The 18,972-nt window shown below is 45.2% G+C and overlaps 1 protein-coding gene across 9 annotated transcripts in view; it reads right to left on the reverse strand.

Annotated features, from left to right (window-relative positions):
* Nucleotides 1-18,972, reverse strand: part of LOC140393260 (gamma-adducin-like) — a 308,595-nt gene that overhangs the window by 77,349 nt on the left and 212,274 nt on the right. For all 9 annotated transcript variants that reach the window (XM_072479530.1, XM_072479533.1, XM_072479535.1 and 6 more), the window contains 2 exons: nt 7,767-7,905; nt 7,528-7,679 (listed from right to left, as the gene is read on the reverse strand). In XM_072479530.1, coding sequence (XP_072335631.1) covers nt 7,528-7,679; nt 7,767-7,905 — 291 coding nt within the window. The remainder of the gene's footprint in view (nt 1-7,527; nt 7,680-7,766; nt 7,906-18,972) is intronic.

An 18,972-nucleotide genomic window follows, 5' to 3' on the forward strand; every position in this document is an offset into this window, starting at 1 on the left:
GCCTTGCTGTCATAAGCTAACTCACAAAGACTGTGAATCCAACTGGCAACATTACATTTGTATGGCTTGATACCATAATATAAATTAAATATGACTTTATATAGAGTCATAGAAGTTTACAGCATGAAAACAGGTCCTTCGGCCCAACTTGTCCATGCCGCCTGGTTTTTACCACTAAGCTAGTCCCGATTGCCCGTATACATGTCACATTGTAATGATTTTTATTAGACACATGGTTTAATCCAGTTCAGTCTCCCTTCCAGGTCAGAAAGTCTCGTGTTTAAACTACATTCCTAGACCTGAGCACATAATTACATAAGACCAATACATTAGTGCAGGATCCGACATTAAACCAGAGTCTATTCAAGTAACTTCTCAAGATCCTAAAGCACGGAGAGAGTCCTCCCATTGTCCTGACTAAAATTCGTCCCACAACCAACACTATATCATAAAATATTGAGAGAAATTTTAAAATACTTATCCATATCTAAAATGCCTTGTTACGATGTTTTAGAACTGTTAGATGGAAGCAGGCATTTCCTGTAGAACTTGCCAAAAATAAATCAACATGATTTTTATCTCACTGCCGTTTGTGGCACCTTTCTCAATGCAAATCACTTCCTAACCAACACTGATTGTATTTCAAAGTAATTCATTGTGCAGGAAGTCCTTAACTATACATATGCAAGTTCTTTCCTTTCTTATTTTGTCCAGGACAAAATAAAGACGCAGGATTCGGACAGTTCCACAGTACTTAGCTGAAATTAGTTACCCAGGAAATGTTAAACAGGTTATAATCTAGTATAACATCTGGATAACTCCACAATGGACAGCCCCAATCACCCCTCCCCAATCCCATTAATTCCCTCCCACTTGACAAACAGCCCCCGCCCTGCCCATCACCTGAATACTCTCCCAACCTGACCTGGTTAACCCTACTGAAACTTACCCGAGTAACCCCCACAGCAAACCCAGGGAGATGATAATGATAATCACTTATTGTCACAAGTAGGCTTCAAATGAAGTTACTGTGAAAAGCCCCTAGTCGCCACATTCCGGCGCCTGTTCGGAGAGGCTGGTACGGGAATTGAACCGCGCTGCTGGCCTGCCTTGGTCTGCTTTAAAAGCCAGCGATTTAGCCATTGGATTAGTAAGGAAGAGAGTCAGGCTAAGGCCCTAGGGAAAAGCATTCCAGTCCCACCACAACAACTGGTGGAACTTGAATTCAATGAATAATTCTGGAATATAAAGCTGGTCTCAGTAATGGTGACCATGGCAACTATCATCAATTGTCGTCAAAAACAATCTATTTCACGGATGTCCTTTAGGGAAGGAAATCTGCCGTCCTTATCTAATCTGGTCGAAATACAACCCCAGACCCAGAACAACAACATGATTGACTCTTAACCGCCCTCTGAAATGGTCCAGCAAACAACTCAGTTCAAGGGTAGTTAGAGATGGACAACAAATGCTGGCCTCGCCATTGACACCCACATCCAGGAAAGAATAAAGGCTACCCTCCCAGCCAACTGATTTCCACCCAATCCAGGGTCAGGGGAATCTTTGAGCGCAGTGACAATGCTCCTTCATTGCTGCTACTCTGAAGATCTGGACCATAAGTGTTTACAACCAGTGTGTCTCGTCTGATATCATAGAATTAGAATTTACAGGGCAGAAGGAGGCCATTCGGCCCATCGAGTCTGCACCGGCTCTTGGAAAAAGCACCCTACCCAAGGTCAACACTTCCACCCTATCCCCATAACCCAGTAACCCCACCCAACACTAAGGGCAATTTTGGACACTAAGGGCAATTTATCATGGCCAATCCACCTAACCTGCACATCTTTGGACTGTGGGAGGAAACCAGAGCACCAGGAGGAAACCCACGCACACACGGGGAGGATGTGCAGACTCCGCACAGACAGTGACCCAAGCCGGAATCGAACCTGGGATCCTGGAGCTGTGAAGCAATTGTGCTATCCACAATGCTACCGTGCTGCCCAAATCTTTTAATGCAGAAAATGCATCCAGGAGAACTTTTTAAGCCAGTACATAGAAGGACCTACAAGAGGGGGCAGTCTTGGACTTAATTTTCAGAAACAAAGCTGGGCAAGTGTTGAAGTACCAGTGAGGGAGCATTTTTCAGACAGTGATCCTGATTCCATTAGATTCAAGTTTGTTATGGAAAAGGACAACAATGGGCATGAGACCAAGATTCTAAACTAGGGGAAGGCCAATTTTGATAAGATCATATATGGTTTGGCCAGAGTTACTGGGAGCAGACACTTTTAGGCAAATCTGTGACATATCAGAGGGATGCATTCAAGAAGAAATTAGGAAAAGCACAGTGCCAAAATATTCCAATCAAGAAAAAGGGTGGGACCAACAAATCAAGTGAACCCTGGATATTGAGGGATACACAGCATTGGATAAAGGCAAAAAGGGAGGATTATGGCAGATATAGAGGGCTCATAGCAGGAGAAATCCTAGATGCTATATGGAATGTGCAAGAGGAAACTTAAAAAGCAAATTAAGAGAGCAAAAAGGAGACATGAAAGGTAAAATAAAGGAAAATCCGAAGTTGTTTTAAAAGTACATTAAGGGTAAAAGGATAACTAGGCCCATTAAGGACCACAGTGGTACTTTGTGTGTGGAGCTGGAGGATGTACGTAGGGTTCTAAATGAGTACTTTGCGTCAGCATTCACTTGTGAGAGAACAAAGAACAAAGAAATGTACAGCACAGGAACAGGCCCTTCGGCCCTCCAAGCCCGTGCCGACCATGCTGCCCGACTAAACTACAATCTTCTACACTTCCTGGGTCCGTATCCCTCTATTCGCATCCTATTCATGTATTTGTCAAGATGCCCCTTAAATGTCACTATCGTCCCTGCTTCCACCACCACCTCCGGTAGCGAGTTCCAGGCACCCACTACCCTCTGCGTAAAAAACTTGCCTCGTACATCTACTCTAAACCTTGCCCCTCTCACCTTAAACCTATGCCCCCTAGTAATTGACCTCTCTACCCTGGGGAAAAGCCTCTGACTATCCACTCTGTCTATGCCCCTCATAATTTTGTATACCTCTATCAGGTCTCCCCTCAACCTCCTTCGTTCCAGTGAGAACAAACCAAGTTTATTCAACCGCTCCTCATAGCTAATGCCCTCCATACCAGGCAACATTCTGGTAAATCTCTTCTGCACCCTCTCTAAAGCCTCCACATCCTTCTGGTAGTGTGGCGACCAGAATTGAACACTATACTCCAAGTAAACAGGGACAGTGTGGGTATAGAAATCAGGGAGAAGGGCTGTAATAAAATTAAAGACATTAACATAGAGAAGGTTCTGAGTGGCCTGGCAGGTTTAAAAGTAGACAAATCTCCAGGACTAGATGAAATGTAACCCAGGTTGCAGAGTGAGGCAAGAGAGGAAATAGCAGGGGTACTGGCAATAATTTTCAATTTCTCTCTGGCTACAGGAGTGGTGCCATAGGACTAGAGGACAGCCAATGTGGTACCAGTATCCAAGAAGCCAAGAAGAAGGAAGGGATAAACTAGGAAACTACAGGCCAGCCAGTCTAACCTCAGTGGTGGGGAAACTATTGGAATCAATTCTGAGAGGCAGAATTAATCTGCTTTTGGAGATGCAGGGATAAGTCAAGAACAGTCAGCATGGTTTTGTGAAGGGGAGGTCATGTCTGACCAACTTGATTGAACTTTTCGAAGAAGTGACCAGGTAGAAGGGGGAAATGCATTTGACAAAGTCTACTTGGACCTCTGCAAGGTTTTTGATAAGGTCCCACATGGGAGACTGATAGCGAAGCTAAGAGCCCATGTGTTCTAAGGAAATTTGCAAATTGGATCCAAAAGTGGTTGAGTTTGAACAAGAGGGTGGTGGTCGAGGGGTGTTTTTTTTTCACTGGAAGCCTGTGTCCAGGGGGGTCCCGTAGGGATCAGTGTTGGGCCCTTGCTGTTTATGGTTTATATAAACGATTTAGATATGAATGTAGGAAGGTTGATCAGTAAGCTTGCAAATGATACAAAAATGGTGGAGTGGTAAATAGTGAGGAGGATAGCCTTCGATTACAGGAGGATATTAGGGCTGGTCAGATGGACTGATCAGTGGCAAATGGAATTCAATCCGAATAAGTGTGAGGTGATGCACTTGGGCAGGACAAACAAGGCAAGGGAATACATGATAAACGGCAGGACCCTGGGAAGCGCCGAGGATCAGAGGGATGTTGGTGTGCATGTACACCGGTCCCTTAAGGTAGCAGAGTAGGTGGATACAGTGGTTAAGAAGGCATATGGTATACTTGCCTTTATTAGCTGAGGCATAGTCTTCAAGAGCATGGAGGTTATGCTGGAACTGAGTAAAATGTTCGTTAGGCCACACCTAGAGTATTGTGTGCAGGTCTGGAATCCAATTTATAGGAGGGATATGATAGCACTGGAAAGGGTGCAGAGGGGATTTACCAGGATGTTGCCTGGGCTGGAGAGTTTTAGTTATGAAGAGAGCTTGGATAGACTTGGATTGTTTTCCTTGGAACAGAGGAGACAGAGGGGGACATGATTGAGATGTATAAAATCATGAGGAGCATAGATAGGAGAGAGGAACAAACTTTTCCACTTGATGGAGTGGTCAATGTCCAGGGAGCATAGTAAGCGAGTAGGTAGTGGGGGAGGGTTCGGTATGGGAGCAGATGGAGGCAGCCTCGTATAAGAGTACTAGTTTCACTGCTGACGGCGCCTCTGCCGTTCTCACTGGCCAGGTACCCCACAAGTCCGGTAGTAACGCCAGCCCTGAGGGTGTGGGGACAGTGGCGACAGCACTTGAGGCTTGAAGGGGCCTCAGTTTAGGCTCTGATCTGTGGGAACCACAGGTTTATCATAGAATTTACAGTGCAGAAGGAGGCCATTTGGCCCATCGAGTCTGCACCGGCTCTTGGAAAGAGCACCCTACCAAGGTTTGCCAGGGCGGTAGTGGACAGGGGGTTTCAGTGTTGGCGGTGGGCGGGGATCGAGCAGTTCGGCAATTTATTCGTGGGGAGCAGCTTCCCGAGCTTGGAAAGACTGGTAGAGGAGCATGAGTTGGCCAGCGGAAGTGGGTTCCGGTACTTACAGGTGCGGAATTATGTGGGAAAAAAAGGTGCCGTCCTTTCCTGATCTGCCACCCCCGGATTGCAGGATAAGGTGCTGTCGAAAACAAAGGTTGGCGAGGGCAGGGTGTCAAAGATATATAAGGAATTGATGGACTGGGAGGGCGCCTCGACAGGAGTAGTTAAGGGAAAGTGGGAGGAGGAGGAGCTGGGGGCTGGGTTATGGAAGAGGAGGAGCTGGGGGCTGCGTTATGGGAGGAGGCTCTGAGGAGGTTGAATGAATCCTCTTCATGCGCTAGGCTTAGCATCATTCAATTTAAAGTAGTCCACAGGACGCATATGACGGTGGCTGGAATGAGCAGGTTTTTTTTGAGGGGGTGGAGGATAGGTGTGGGCGATGCGCGGGGTGGGGGCACGCAAATCATGTTCACATGTTTTGGGCCTGACCGAAGTTGGAGGGAATTTTACAGGGGGGTTCGCTGACATGATGTCGGAGGTACTGAGGGTGAAGATGGTTCCGGGGCCAAAATTGGCAGTGTTTGGAGTGTCGGAAGACCCGGGAATCCAGGGGGCGAGAGAGGCCGATATTCTGGCCTTTGCCTCACTGGTAGCCCGGAGACAGATCCTGTTGAGGTGGAGGGACTCGGAGCCACCGAAACTGGGGGTGTGGGTGAGCGACCTCGCAGATTTCCTTAGACTGGAGAAAATTAAGTTTGCCTTAATGGGGTCGATGGAAGGGTTCGCCCGGAGATGGAAGCTGTTCATTGACTTCTTCCAGGATGGCTAAATCAGCAGGGAGTTGAGGTTGGGTTTAATAAGAAAAGGTGGAGGCAGAGAGGGTGGGAGTATGGTAGAGAGGGCAGGTTGTGGTTGTTGGTTACTTATTTAGTTACAAAGTTACAATGTGATCTCCTGTTTGTTATCTTTTTGATATTGGTTGTAGTTGTGTTTGATGTTTATTTCTAAATTCCTTAATAAAAATATTTTAAACAAAAATATTTTTGAAGAAAAACAATATAGTTACCAGAGTTTGTTTTTTAAAAAAAATTTCAAGTACCCAATTATTTTTCCCCCAATTTAGGGGCAATATAGTGTGGCCAATCCACTGAGTCTGCACATCTTTTAGGTTGTGAGGGTGAGTCCCATGTAAACATGGGGAGAATGTGCAAACTCCACACGGACAGTGATCCAGAGCCAGGATTGAACCTGGGTTCTCAGCGCCATGAGACAGCAGTGCTATCCATTGCTCCACCCAGCCGCCCCAATAGTTACCGGAGTTATGAGGGTTGGAAGAGTTAATATTTTTTGACAGTAACTTGACTGCAGTGTTAATGTAAGCCTACATGTGACACTAATAAAGATTATTATTATGCAGGGATGCATTAACCTGGTCTGCATTCCCTTGAGTTTAGAAGGTTGAGAGGGAGCTAAATCATTTTTTTTAATGATGAAGGGATTCAATGGTGTTGATACAGAGAAACTATTTCCTCTGGTTTAGGAATCCAAAACAAGGGAGCATAATCTTAAAATTATTGCTTGGCATAGAGGAATTCTTTAACTCTTCCCCTCCCCCTCAAAAATCTGTGAATGCTGGGACAACTGAAATGTTTAAGATCGTGGTCAATGGATTTTTGTTAGCGAAGACTATCAAGGAATATGGAGCAAAGAAAGAAAACCTAGTTGAGGTACAGATCAGTCATAATCTAAAAGAATGGTGGAACAGATTCAGAATGACCTACTTTTTTTTATGCATCTTACAGTAATGACATTCAAAGAGACTTAATATGGGATATTCCTTTGGTGAGCTGATGACCAGTACAGTGTAAAATTAACTTAAACATCAATTCTGATAGTTACATTTTGGACATATATTTTTCCTTGTCAATTACTATGTTTTAATATTTTCTCAAGGTGTGGAATAGTTCCCGTGGTCGAAATCAAGAACGAAATAAGGAAAAACTATTCAGTAAATAAAAAAATAATAAGCTCAACTGTTAATTTGCAACTGGATTACAAGGCATTTTCTAAATTTTAAGACACGTATTTAGCAGTACTACATAGCGAGAGGATTCTATATTTTATACGAAGATAAAAGCAAATTACTGTGGATTCTGGAATCCAAAACAAAAACAGAAAACACTGGACAATATCAAAGCAGGTCTGACAGCATCTGTGGAGAGAGAAGGGGCTCTGTCAAAGCTGTAGACGTTTTGACAGCTTTGACAAAGAGTCATCCAGATCGGAAACGTTAGCTCCCTTCTCTTTCCACAGATGCTTTCAGGCCTGCTACAATTGCCCAGTATTTTCTGTTTTTGTTATATATTTTATAGTTGCAATATCCTCATTATTTAGTCTCCTCAGGTCTAAAATTAGAAATTATGAGCAAGAGAAAGCATTGTAAGAACTAAATATATGCTGTAATGCATGCTTACTGTTATGCAGGTATTTGCCAAATGTGCCCATCCAAATAGATCTACCATTCTGTAAAGGCTTGCGACTTTACAGCGGGTCAACTTCTCTCCTTTCACAAAAGTAGCAGATTCAACGCCGCGTAGATCATTGATGGGTGTGGTTATTCCTAGATCTAAAGAAAAAATAAAGCTCAATACATTTGAGTTCACCAATGCATATATTTCTTCAAGTAGTATCTAAAGTTTCTTCAGGCACTTACTAAGTTGTGCTGTGGGTAAAGCTGTAACAGAACTTGCCATTATAAAATCTGCTATTTGTCGTAGGGCAAGCAATCCAGCAGGGTTATTACCCTTTTTCATCTGTTCTTGAATAAGGATCTCAAGCTCATCTTTGAAGGCCTAGAATCAAATGTATTTGTATTAAAACATGAATATGAATCGTATAGATCTATTGGCCTATGCAGTAATTTTACACTCCACAGGATTAATATTTCACATGTGGAATGTCAGAAATGGCAATTTACATGCACCAGATAAAGCTTGGAAAGGAGCAAATGCACAAAAAACCTTATTCCTATTCTACACTATTGTTTTTACAACACATTTTAATTTCTGCAAATATTTCCCTATATCAATTGAAATAACAAAGTAGCAACAATTTTGCAAAACAAAGCTTCATTTGCCCTCCGATTATTTCAGTTAAAATCGATTACAAATAGAATGACATGGCCAAAGTGATAATATATACCCATATAGTACAATCATCGATCACTTCAGTATTATCGGATTTGAATCACTCTACACGGGAGGCTAATCATTTCTGGATAATTATTTATAATAAAGACATCATCTTAAGCAGGCATAAAGGTAAAATTATTTGAAGTTTTTTTAAAAAATCATTTCCGGGATGTGGGTGTCGCTGGCTAGGCCAGCATTTATTGCCCATCCCTAGTTGCCCTCGAGAAGGTGATGGTGAACTGCCTTCTTGAACTACTGCAGACCCCGAGGTGTAGGTTCAACCACAGTGCTGTTAGGGAGAGAGTTCTGGGATTTTAATCCAGCAACAGTGAAGGACTAGCGATATATTTCCAAGTCAGGATGGTGAGTGGCTTGGAGGGGAGCCTCCAGGTGGCGGGGCACCCAGGTGTCTGCTGCTCTTGTCCTTCTAGATGGTAGTGGTCGTGGGTTTGGAAGGTGCTGCCTAAAGAACGTTAGCAAGTTCCTGCAGTGCATCATGGCTGCCACAGTTCGCCAGTGGTCGAAGGATTGAATGTTTGGAAAGGGTAGTTATCAAGCGGGCCTGGATGGTGTCGAGTTTCTTGAGTGTTGATGAGCTGCACTCATCCAGGCAAGTGGAGAGTATTCCATAACATTTCTGGCTTGTGCCTTGTAGATGGTGGACAGGCTTTAGGGAATCAGGAGGTGAATTACTCACCGTGGGATTCTTCGCCTTTGACCTGCTCTGGTACTCTGTATTTATATGGCTAATCCAGTTCAATTTCTAGTCAATGGTAATGCCCAGGATATTGATAGTGGGGGATTCAATTATGGTAATGCCATCGAATGTCAAAGGGAGACTGTTAGATCCTCTCTTGTTGGAGATGGTCATTGCCCGGCACTTGTGTGGTGCAAATATTAATTGCTACTTGTCAGCCCACAGAGGGCTAAACAGCTGGCTTGTAATGCAGAACATGGCAGCAGTGCGGGTTCAATTCCTGTACCAGCCTCCCCGAACAGGTGCCGGAATGTGGCAACTAGGGGCTTTTCACAGTAACTTCATTGAAGCCTACTTGTGACAATAAGCGATTATTATTAAACCTGTACAAGGAGACTTAATAGAGGCATACAAAATGATCAGGGGGTTGGATAGGGTGGACAGTGAGAGCCTTCTCCCGCGGATGGAAATGGCTGGCACGAGGGGACATAACTTTAAACTGAGGGGTAATAGATATAGGACACAGGTCAGAGGTAGGTTCTTTACGCAAAGAGTAGTGAGGCCGTGGAATGCCCAACCTGCTACAGTAGTGAACTCGCCAACATTGAGGGCATTTAAAAGTTTATTGGATAAACATATGGATGATAATGGCATAGTGTAGGTTAGATGGCTTTTGTTTCGGTGCAACATCGTGGGCCGAAGGGCCTGTATTGCGCTGTTATGTTCTATATTGTCCAGATTTTGCTACATTTGGACGCATACTGATTCAGTTTTTGAGAAGCCACGAATGATACAGGGGCTATTTAGCACAGGGCTAAATCGCTAGCTTTGAAAGCAGACCAAGGCAGGCCAGCAGCATGGTTCAATTCCCGTAACAGCCTCCCCGAACAGGCGCCGGAATATGGCGACCAGGGGCTTTTCACAGTAACTTCATCTGAAGCCTCCTTGTGACAATAAGCGATTTTCATTTCATACTGAACATTGTGCAGGCATCAGCGAAGATCCTCATTTCTGACCTAATGATAAAAGGAAGGGAGGAAGGATGCAACTGAAGATGGTTGTGCCTAGGAAGCAAATCTGGGGAACTCCTGCAGTTGAGATGATTGACCTCCAATCACGACTACCATCTTCCTTTGTGCCAGGTATGACTCCAACCACTGGAGGGTTTTCCACAGATTCCCATTGACTCCAGTTTTGCTCGGGCTCCTTCATGCCATACTCAGTCAAATGCTGCCTTGATGTCAAGGGCAGCTAATTTTACCTCACCTCTTGACATTCAGCTCTTTTGTCCATGTTTGATCCAAGGCTGTAACGAGGTCAGGAGCGAAGTGACCCTGGTGGAACCCAAACTGAGCATCAGCAAGCAGTTTATTGCTGACTAACTGCCGCTTGATAGTACCGTTGATTATCGGGAGTATACTGATGGAGTGGTAATTGGCCATGTTGGATTTGTCCTGTTTCTTGAGTACAGGACATACCTGGGCAATTTCCACATTGTTGTGTAGAATGCAGTCTTGCAGCTGTACTGGAACAGCTTGGCTAGAGGCGCAGCAAGTTCCGAAGCACAAGTCTTTTGTATTATTGCTGGTTTACTGTCAGGGCCCTTAGCCGTTGCAATGTCCAGTGTCTTCAGTAGTTTCTGGATTTCACGTGGAGTGAACCGAATTGGTTGAACACTGACACCTGGGGGAGGCAAAGATGGATCATCCACTTGGCACTTCTGAAGATTGTTGCGAAGGCTTCAGCCTTACCTTTTATACAGATGTGCTGGGCTCATCCATCATTGAGGATGGGGATATTTGTGGAGTCTCCTCCTCCAATGAGTTGTTTCAATTGTTCACCACCATTCATGGCTCAATGTGGCAGGACTGCAGAGCTTAGGTTTGATCCGTTTGTTGTAGGGTTGCCTAGTTCTGTCAATTACTTGCTGCATATACTGTTTGGCACACAAGTAGTCCGCGAGAGTGTTGTAGCATCATCAGGTTGACACCTCATTTTTCAGTATACCTGGTGCTTCTCCTGAACTCTTCATTGATCCATGTTTTTTTAAAAATATGTTTATTCAGAATTTTTAACCATATAAACAATCCCCCCCCCCCCCCACCCCCGTAACAAAAAAGAAGAAAAAAAATTCGCATAGCAAGGCATAAACATGGCAAATCAATATGATACAGAACTTTGTACATTGGATTCCTCCCGTACATATCAGTTTTCCGGTTCGTTTATGTTTTTCTTGCTCAGATGTCCCCCCGGAGAACCCCCCCTTCCCTATCCCTCCCCCTTCCCCTCCCCCCCAGAAAGAGATGTCCGTCCCCCCCCCCCCGGGTTGCTGCTGCTGTCGACCGAACTCCATCTAACGCTCCGCGAGATAGTCTAGGAACGGTTGCCACCGCCTGGAGAACCCCTGCATAGACCCTCTCAAGGCAAACTTTATCCTTTCCAACCTGAGAAACCCCGCCATATCATTTATCCAGGCTTCCACACTGGGGGGCTTCGCATCTTTCCACACTAACAAGATCCTTCGCCGGGCTACCAGGGACGCAGAGACCATAATGCCGGCCTCTTTCGCATCCTGCACTCCCGGCTCGTCCGCTACTCCACATAGTGCTAGCCCCAGCTTGGCTTGACCTGGACTTTCACCACCTTAGATACTGTTCTCGCAACTCCCCTCCAGAACCCATCCAGTGCCGGGCATGACCAAAACATATGGACATGGTTCGCCGGGCTTCCTGAGCACCTCCCACATCTGTCCTCCGCCCCAAAGAACCTACTCAGCCTCGCCCCCGTCATATGCGCTCTATGAACCACCTTAAATTGTATCAGGCTAAGCCTGGCACACGAGGAAGAGGAATTAACCCTGCTTAGGGCATCAGCCCATAGCCCCTCCTCAATCTCCTCCCCCAGCTCCTATTGATCCATGGTTGATCACCTGGCTTGGTGGTAATGGTGGAGTGGGGTATGAGGTTACAGATGCTGGCTGAGTCCAATTCTGCTGCTGATGGCCCATAGTGCCTCATGGATACCCAGTTTTGAGCTGTTGAATCTGTTTGAAGTCTATTCCATTTTGCACGGCAGTAGTGCCGCGCAACACGGTGGAGGGTAATCTCAATGTGAAGATGGGACTTGTCTCCACAAGGACTGTGCAGTGGTCACTCCTACTGATACTATCATCCACGGCAGGCAGCTCGGTGAGGATGAGGTCAAGTGTGTTTTTCCTTCTTGTTGCTTCCCTCAGAACCTGCCGCAGTCCCAGTCTAGCAGCTATGTCCTTTAGGACCTGGCCAGGTTGGTCTGTGGTAGTACTACTGAGCCACTCTTGGTGATGGGACATTGAAGTTCCCCACAAAGAGTTGTTATGGGTCTGGGTTTACATTGTGGTGTGCGAAGCACACGGCGTACTCTCCAGGTGTGATGCAGCAGAAATGGACAAGTCGTTTTTAAAACAAAACAATGTTTATTCTATGAACTCAAGTTAACCCTTTTAAAACAAACATTGAATATCTTAACACCCATTACTTCAAAGATGTCCCCAAAAGACTACAACACCAAATAATCCTTCAAACTGTTCCTTTAAACATCCAAAAGACTTCAAACCTTCAAAGATAGGAGCACATTAGGTTACATTCAATATATTTATAGTCTTTGGATTGCAGAAATCAACAGACCAGCTGTGTTTCTTCATGAAGCTCACAGCAAAACACAGACTCTCCCAGCTACGTTCTCAAACTGAAACTCAAAAAAGCAGAAGTGAGCTCAGCTCCTCCCACCCTCTGACATCACTTCAGCAATAAGATCAGCTCCATTTCTTAAAGGTACATTGCTTAAACATCCATTTCTTAAAGGTACTCTCACATGACAGAGTACATTCTACACCCTTGCCACCCTCAGTGCTCCCTCCAAGAAATGTTCAACATGGAGGAGTACTGATTCATCAGCTGAGGGGGCTGGTATGTGGTAATCAGCAGGAGGTTTCCTTGCAATGTTTGACCCAATGTTCTGAGACTTGGCATCTCGAGTAGCACCATTCTGCTAATCTTCTCAGGATAAACTTGGGGCCCAATCTAACTGAATCAGAACAGAGTCCTGGGAAAAACGTGTTTTGCCGAGCTCGCAGCGATGACACACGCCACACCGGGACTCTGGTTCAATTCAGGGCCTCAACGGGGAACTCCACGATGAGGCCACACTTAGTCTCGTTTCCTGCACTGAGGAGCTCTGCTCGTAGAACTCCTCAGTGCAGGGAGAGATCAGGACGCCATTTAAAAATGGCATCCCGATCTCTCGACCCCCCCCCCCCCCCATCTCAACCCCTGGAACCCTCCCACAAGCCCAAACTGAGGTGTAGGTCCCTGGGGCCCTCCTGTACCCCACCCCACCTGCGCAGGGTGCCCCCAGGTTTGATACCCAACACAGGAGAAATCTCAGCCTGGCACCTTGGCACTGCAAGCCTCGCAGTGTCCCTGCCAGCAGGCAGTGCCAGACTGGCACTGTCATGGTGTCAGGTATGCACTATCAGGCAGGCATCAGCAGTCCCAGGGTGCCACTCTGCCCAGCGGACAAGCACCTGGAGGTCTCTGATCCCAGAGGCTGCCTCTGCCACTTTTTTTACACCGATGAACCCCAATAGGCCTCTGGTTCAGTCGACGAACTTCTACTTTGAGGCTTTTCCCCCCCTGGGTTTTCTAGGCATTTCACCTATAAAGGGCAAGAGCTTCCTCGTGCACATCTTCCCCCTGCATAATGCCAGCAGAATTCCAATCTCTAGAACAGAGTTTTTCAACGTCAGGGTTGCAACCCCCAGGTGGGTCATGGAGAGGGGGAGTTCTCGGAACGATTGGGTGCGCCATTCCTGCGGTGTTCCAGATCGCGGGAGAAGCACCCGTCTTTTACTTTGAGAACGGGGGCTAGTGTCTGGGAGGTTTTGAGCGGGGCGCCCGGGCTGAGTGAGACCTGCCGATTGAGGGGGAGGTGAGGCCGCTTCATCCCCATGGTCAGACGGTCCCCACCTTGAGTGTTTGATCCGATTCACGGTGCACCTGCGCTTGAGGCTCGCTGTGCGTAGCCCAGCGGTTTGTGGTTTGGCTTTGGGGGCACCAGGTTTCATTTCTTGAGAGCTGGGTGGGGGGCTGTATTTGATGAAGCCCTGGGCCATACTGAGGGCCGGGCTCCGAAATGACAGTCAATGTGGTTATTGTCAGCTTTTTACATTTTATTTTAGTATCCAAGGTCGTATTTTGAAAATAATTCCCTGTCTTTCCTAAGAAGGACTCACCTCGTGATATAAACCGAACTTTGGTGCAAAACGACATGAACCCTGAAAAGTGTATAGTTTATTTTGGTATTCGCGCAGGAGAGCATAATGTTTGGAGAATGCAGAATTCAGTGCTGTACCTCCTCAAGCATTAAACTTCTGTGTCACGACTCAAAATTGCTATCTTGAAGAAATTTACCATTTTCGCATTTCAAAGTGAATTATAATGAAATTGCATTCTGGAAAAATTATGGATTTTTAAAGCTAGATTGCAATACCAACTAAAATAATACTCTTGGTTATGTTATGATCTCTGGTGCCTACCTGTCCAAATTAAAATACTTATTGCAAAATGGCGTCCGCTGCCACCTTTTAAATGAAATAAATTAGTCTGTGTGAAGGTTACCAGAAAGAAGTGGCAGCAGAGAGCATGTCACGTGCCCTGCATGCTCAATTGACGTTAAGTGCCCTCCAGATATATGTTTTTGGCACCAAATCACACAGCAGTATTGCTTCCATTTTCCAGCTGTTGGCAAGAAAGGTAAGTGAACGATGAAGCTGAATGGTTTTCTTAAAAGTAAGAGATGGCCAGAGACTCAAATAGGCAGTTTACCTACTGGACTGGTTCTCACAACAGAATCTACTTGAGAGAGCTGCTCAGGAGAGTTCAGGGCAGGACAGAGCAGTGCTAGTGTTCGGTCTGCACATAGCTCCAGGGCCTCTGGTTAACAGCCTACAAAGAAAAAACTTAACTCGGGAACAAAGCAGTACAAAGATGATTTCTTGAGGTATGGTTTTGTCCTTCATGAGGACCTTTCATTTTCACAAAGATGAAGATAGCAGAAAGGAACTGGCTGATATGTGCATTGTCCTCTCCTCCTTTGCACCTAATTCAACTGAGATCGTGAGGACCAAGCGGGCTCCTCTTTCGCATTAATGGTAAGCAAACGTGGCATTTGTCGTGAAGATCAGCCGGTATGGGTCGTGAAGGTCGGCCAGTTGGTAAAAGTGGGGCCTGGGAAAAAAAGTTTGAAAAACACTGCTCTAGGGTATTGCTATCCCTCATCAATAATCCATAGCTTTGCACTGTTTAAGTATTGGGGTGGGTTCAGGAAGGGATGGCATTTGAGCAAGCAAGCTGTCAATGCAAACAATGTATGGGGGAAGAAGCAATGTGTGTGAGAGAACAAGAGAATGGTTCCTTGTTGACCATGGGGATGAGTGCATCCAGTGGTCAATGGATAACAAATGAAGTGCTGGAATGCTGGATGATCTCCTGTCTCCAGTCTAGGGAAATACTGGAAACTGTTGGGCTTGATTTTGCAGTCAGTTGTGAAGGAATGACACTCGCATCAAAGAAAGCTGCCCAGAAAGATAGAGTGCTATCCAAGGCATGAGGCAGAAGAATCTGCTCCTGCCAGCAGCAGGAATCGTGACAGGTGGAGGTACTGAATTTGGCATGAGAGAATATGCTGCAAAAACATAGACTCAACCCATTCAACAAGGTTGAACTTTTTCAAGAGTTTTCACAACGAGAATAATAGCATAGACTTTGAGGCTTTCATTAAATTGGGATTTCAATGTAAACCGCAGTGAGTTGGGACCTCTATAGCATTCCCTCTGGAGAAGTGTAGATTCAATGACAGCAATGTTGTGATTTCTACGTTGTTCTGTACTCCCAAAATTGCTGTCAGTTTCAATGAAGTAATGACAGCCAATACTGACAGTCTCACCACTATTCCCACTGCAAAACTCAGATCTTTGGGTCCCAACTGTTGCCAACACGGAGGCTAGGGCTGTGCTGCAACTTCCCAGGTTTATATCATTAAATGTCACACTAAGTAAGAATCAGAATGACAACCACTATTAACTGTTTATTGCCCTAAATGCAATTCTATTTCAGTAACTGATCATTGCCATGACATCTTTGCAAAACCTCCAGCTGCTGCTCTAGTCATTTTAAATGGTTAATAATGGTCGAGCTTTTCCAACAATAATTTAATGTTTAATGTTTGTACCCATACAGCATATTGCAAAACAATTCTGGGTTACTGCATGTCTAATCCTTTAGAAGACTACATGTGAGTGAGCAATTGTTAGCCTGAAAGCTGCCAAAGAACGCAGTTACATAAAGACCTTGAGTTTTATGTTCAACCCACACATGGCTAGACCAGCCATCTGCAAACCAGACATCTGGAAAGGCACATTGTTTACTACTGATCTACAAAACAGAACTGGAACCATAAAAGTCAATAACTTCAATAACCACATTGTCCAAAGGCAGTTTTATCAAACACAAAACCACCAATGTTTTGCAATATTTTGGTTTATGGGAGATAGGGAAAGTCACAGTGTAGTTATATTGGTTAATCATAAGGTGTGGTTTTACAACTGCTCTAAATCATTCAAAACCCCTTCTTTAGGTTTGATTGCAATCTTTATTACTTTAAAAGTTACATTTAAGAAGAAGATAAGTTAAGCATTTGGCAAACCGCCCTTTCCAGCATTCCTACTTTTATTCCAGAATATAGTTAAGGTTTCCTAAATGTATACCTAAACAACTAGCTTGAAATAAAAATCCAGAAAAAACAGACTGTTAAATTATGGGGCTGGAGTTCATGGAGTGTCTGGTCTCGGTGACCCTCTGGCTAAATGGTCAGGAGGTGAAGCCCACCAACAATCCTGTTGGCTGCCCTGCAGCAATTTAATGCTGGGAGCAGGGTCAATTGCTTCAAGGCGAGGTTTCTATCCCTTCCCAAGAGGAAGTCCCATCTTACAGGTCCCGCAGCGGCAGTGAGGAGTGGTGGCCACTGCTGGGACTACAGGCAGTTCCACCATGCTGAGGAGCCCACTTAAGTGCATAGCTGGAAGTCTCAGCAAAGGGGGTGAGGGTAGCGGGCTGGCATCAAGAGACTGTGGGAGTGCGGCTGAGGGATGGCAAGAGTTATGGGAAGGGGCAGGTGCCTCGATGGGCCTCCAGGATTGCAAAGGAAGGTCCCCAAACCTCCGCCCTTGCCCGACACCACCCTGCACAGCTAAAGCTACCGGCTCTCTTCCTGCGGTCGGTTAAATACTAGCGGCACAAGGATGAGGCCTTTATATGGCCATTAGGAGATAGTGGTGAAGTGGCAATGTCAATGAACTAATAATCGCGTCACCCAGACTAATGCTCCGGGAACGCGAGTTCAAATCCTACCAAGGGCAGCTGGTGGAATTCAAATTCAATTTATATTAAAAAAATATGGAATTCAAAGCTGATCTCGATAATGCTGACCATGACACTATCATTGACTGTCATAAAAACCCACCTGGTTCACTAATACTAATATTCTTTAGGGGAGGAAATCTGCCATGCTAACTTGGTCTGGCCTATATGTGACTCAAGACACACAGCATTCTCGTTGACTCTCAATTGTTCTCTGAAATGTCATGACAAGCCACTCAGTTAAAGGGCAATTAGCAATGGGCAATAAAAGCTGACCTTGTCAGTGACACCTGTATCCCATTAAACAGTAAAAAAAAACAAAAACAAATTGGCCACATAAAGGCCCAAGGTTGGGCAGGTGCCATGGGCAGTTCTTCCTCACCCCATGTAAAATATCAGATAGGTCAGGGGCAGGTGGATACAGAGTGGAAATCCTGCTGGATTTTACATCCCTCACCCCCCCTCTGATTTTGAAACAGCCGATGGGAAAGAGTGAAATCCAGCCAAAGAGTGATGGCTGAGAACACGATAAAAGGTTTGAGTGAAATACATCTGGCTGCCAACCACAAGTACAAACACATTAATATCCAATGCCTCTGGGGAGAAGGTTCTGTTTTTGGTACAGTGTTAAACCATTAATGCAGAAGTCAGGATTTTCAGCTTTTATTGCCAGCTGCGAATTTTCAACCTATTCCCTAGCGGGTACAAAACTTTGACAAAAAGGTTTCAGCTTGAATCTCTGTTCCAAGTTAGTTCGTCTTAGCTTGGAATGCTGTAATTAACCTCACCATCCCTTGGTGAACAAGTGGAAGGAGATTATTTTAAAAGGGGGAGAGAGCACACATACACAGGAAGAAAAATATTTTATATTTCTATCAATTTTACTTACAACATTCACCGCTTGCAACATTGGGTATAATCTATTAATCTATAATAACATGGTTTATAAACAGAGGGGTGGATTTCTATATGCGTTATGATTTTTAAAAAAGCAATTCAAGTGATTTCAGGGATTGAAGAGCATTGCACACCATATAACAATAGTTGTTTTGTTCCCAACATTATGTGTACTTCTTTTCCAGCCAAAATCAGCACATCGAAGCTGGGATATGTGTAAACCTCTCTCTGATTTAAGATTGACAGCTCTTGTAGTGAATTGTCTGAATTGTAAAGTACATTGCGCACTCTGGTCGAGGGTGGTAGGATCCAGGGTCAAACCGGGCTGGGGGCTCGCAATATTTGGGGTGGCAGAGGAGCCGGGAGTGCAGGAGGCGAAAGAGGCCGGAATTCTGGCCTTTGCGTCCCTGGTAGCCCAGCGAAGGATTCTCCTTCAGTGGAAAGATACGAGGCCCCCAAGCGTGGAATCCTGGATCAGCGATATGGCAGGGTTCATTAAATTGGAAAGGGTGAAATTCGCCTTGAGAGGGTCGGTACAAGGGTTCTTTAGGCGGTGGCAACCGTTCTTAGACTTTCTGGCAGAACGCTAGACATTGGTCAATGGCAGCAGCAGCTCGGGGGGTGGGGCGGGTTTACTTTATTTTTGTTTATGTTATTTACACTGGAAGGGTCTGAGGG

This window comes from Scyliorhinus torazame, chromosome 16 (assembly GCF_047496885.1).
Source record: "Scyliorhinus torazame isolate Kashiwa2021f chromosome 16, sScyTor2.1, whole genome shotgun sequence".
NCBI lineage: Eukaryota > Metazoa > Chordata > Chondrichthyes > Carcharhiniformes > Scyliorhinidae > Scyliorhinus > Scyliorhinus torazame.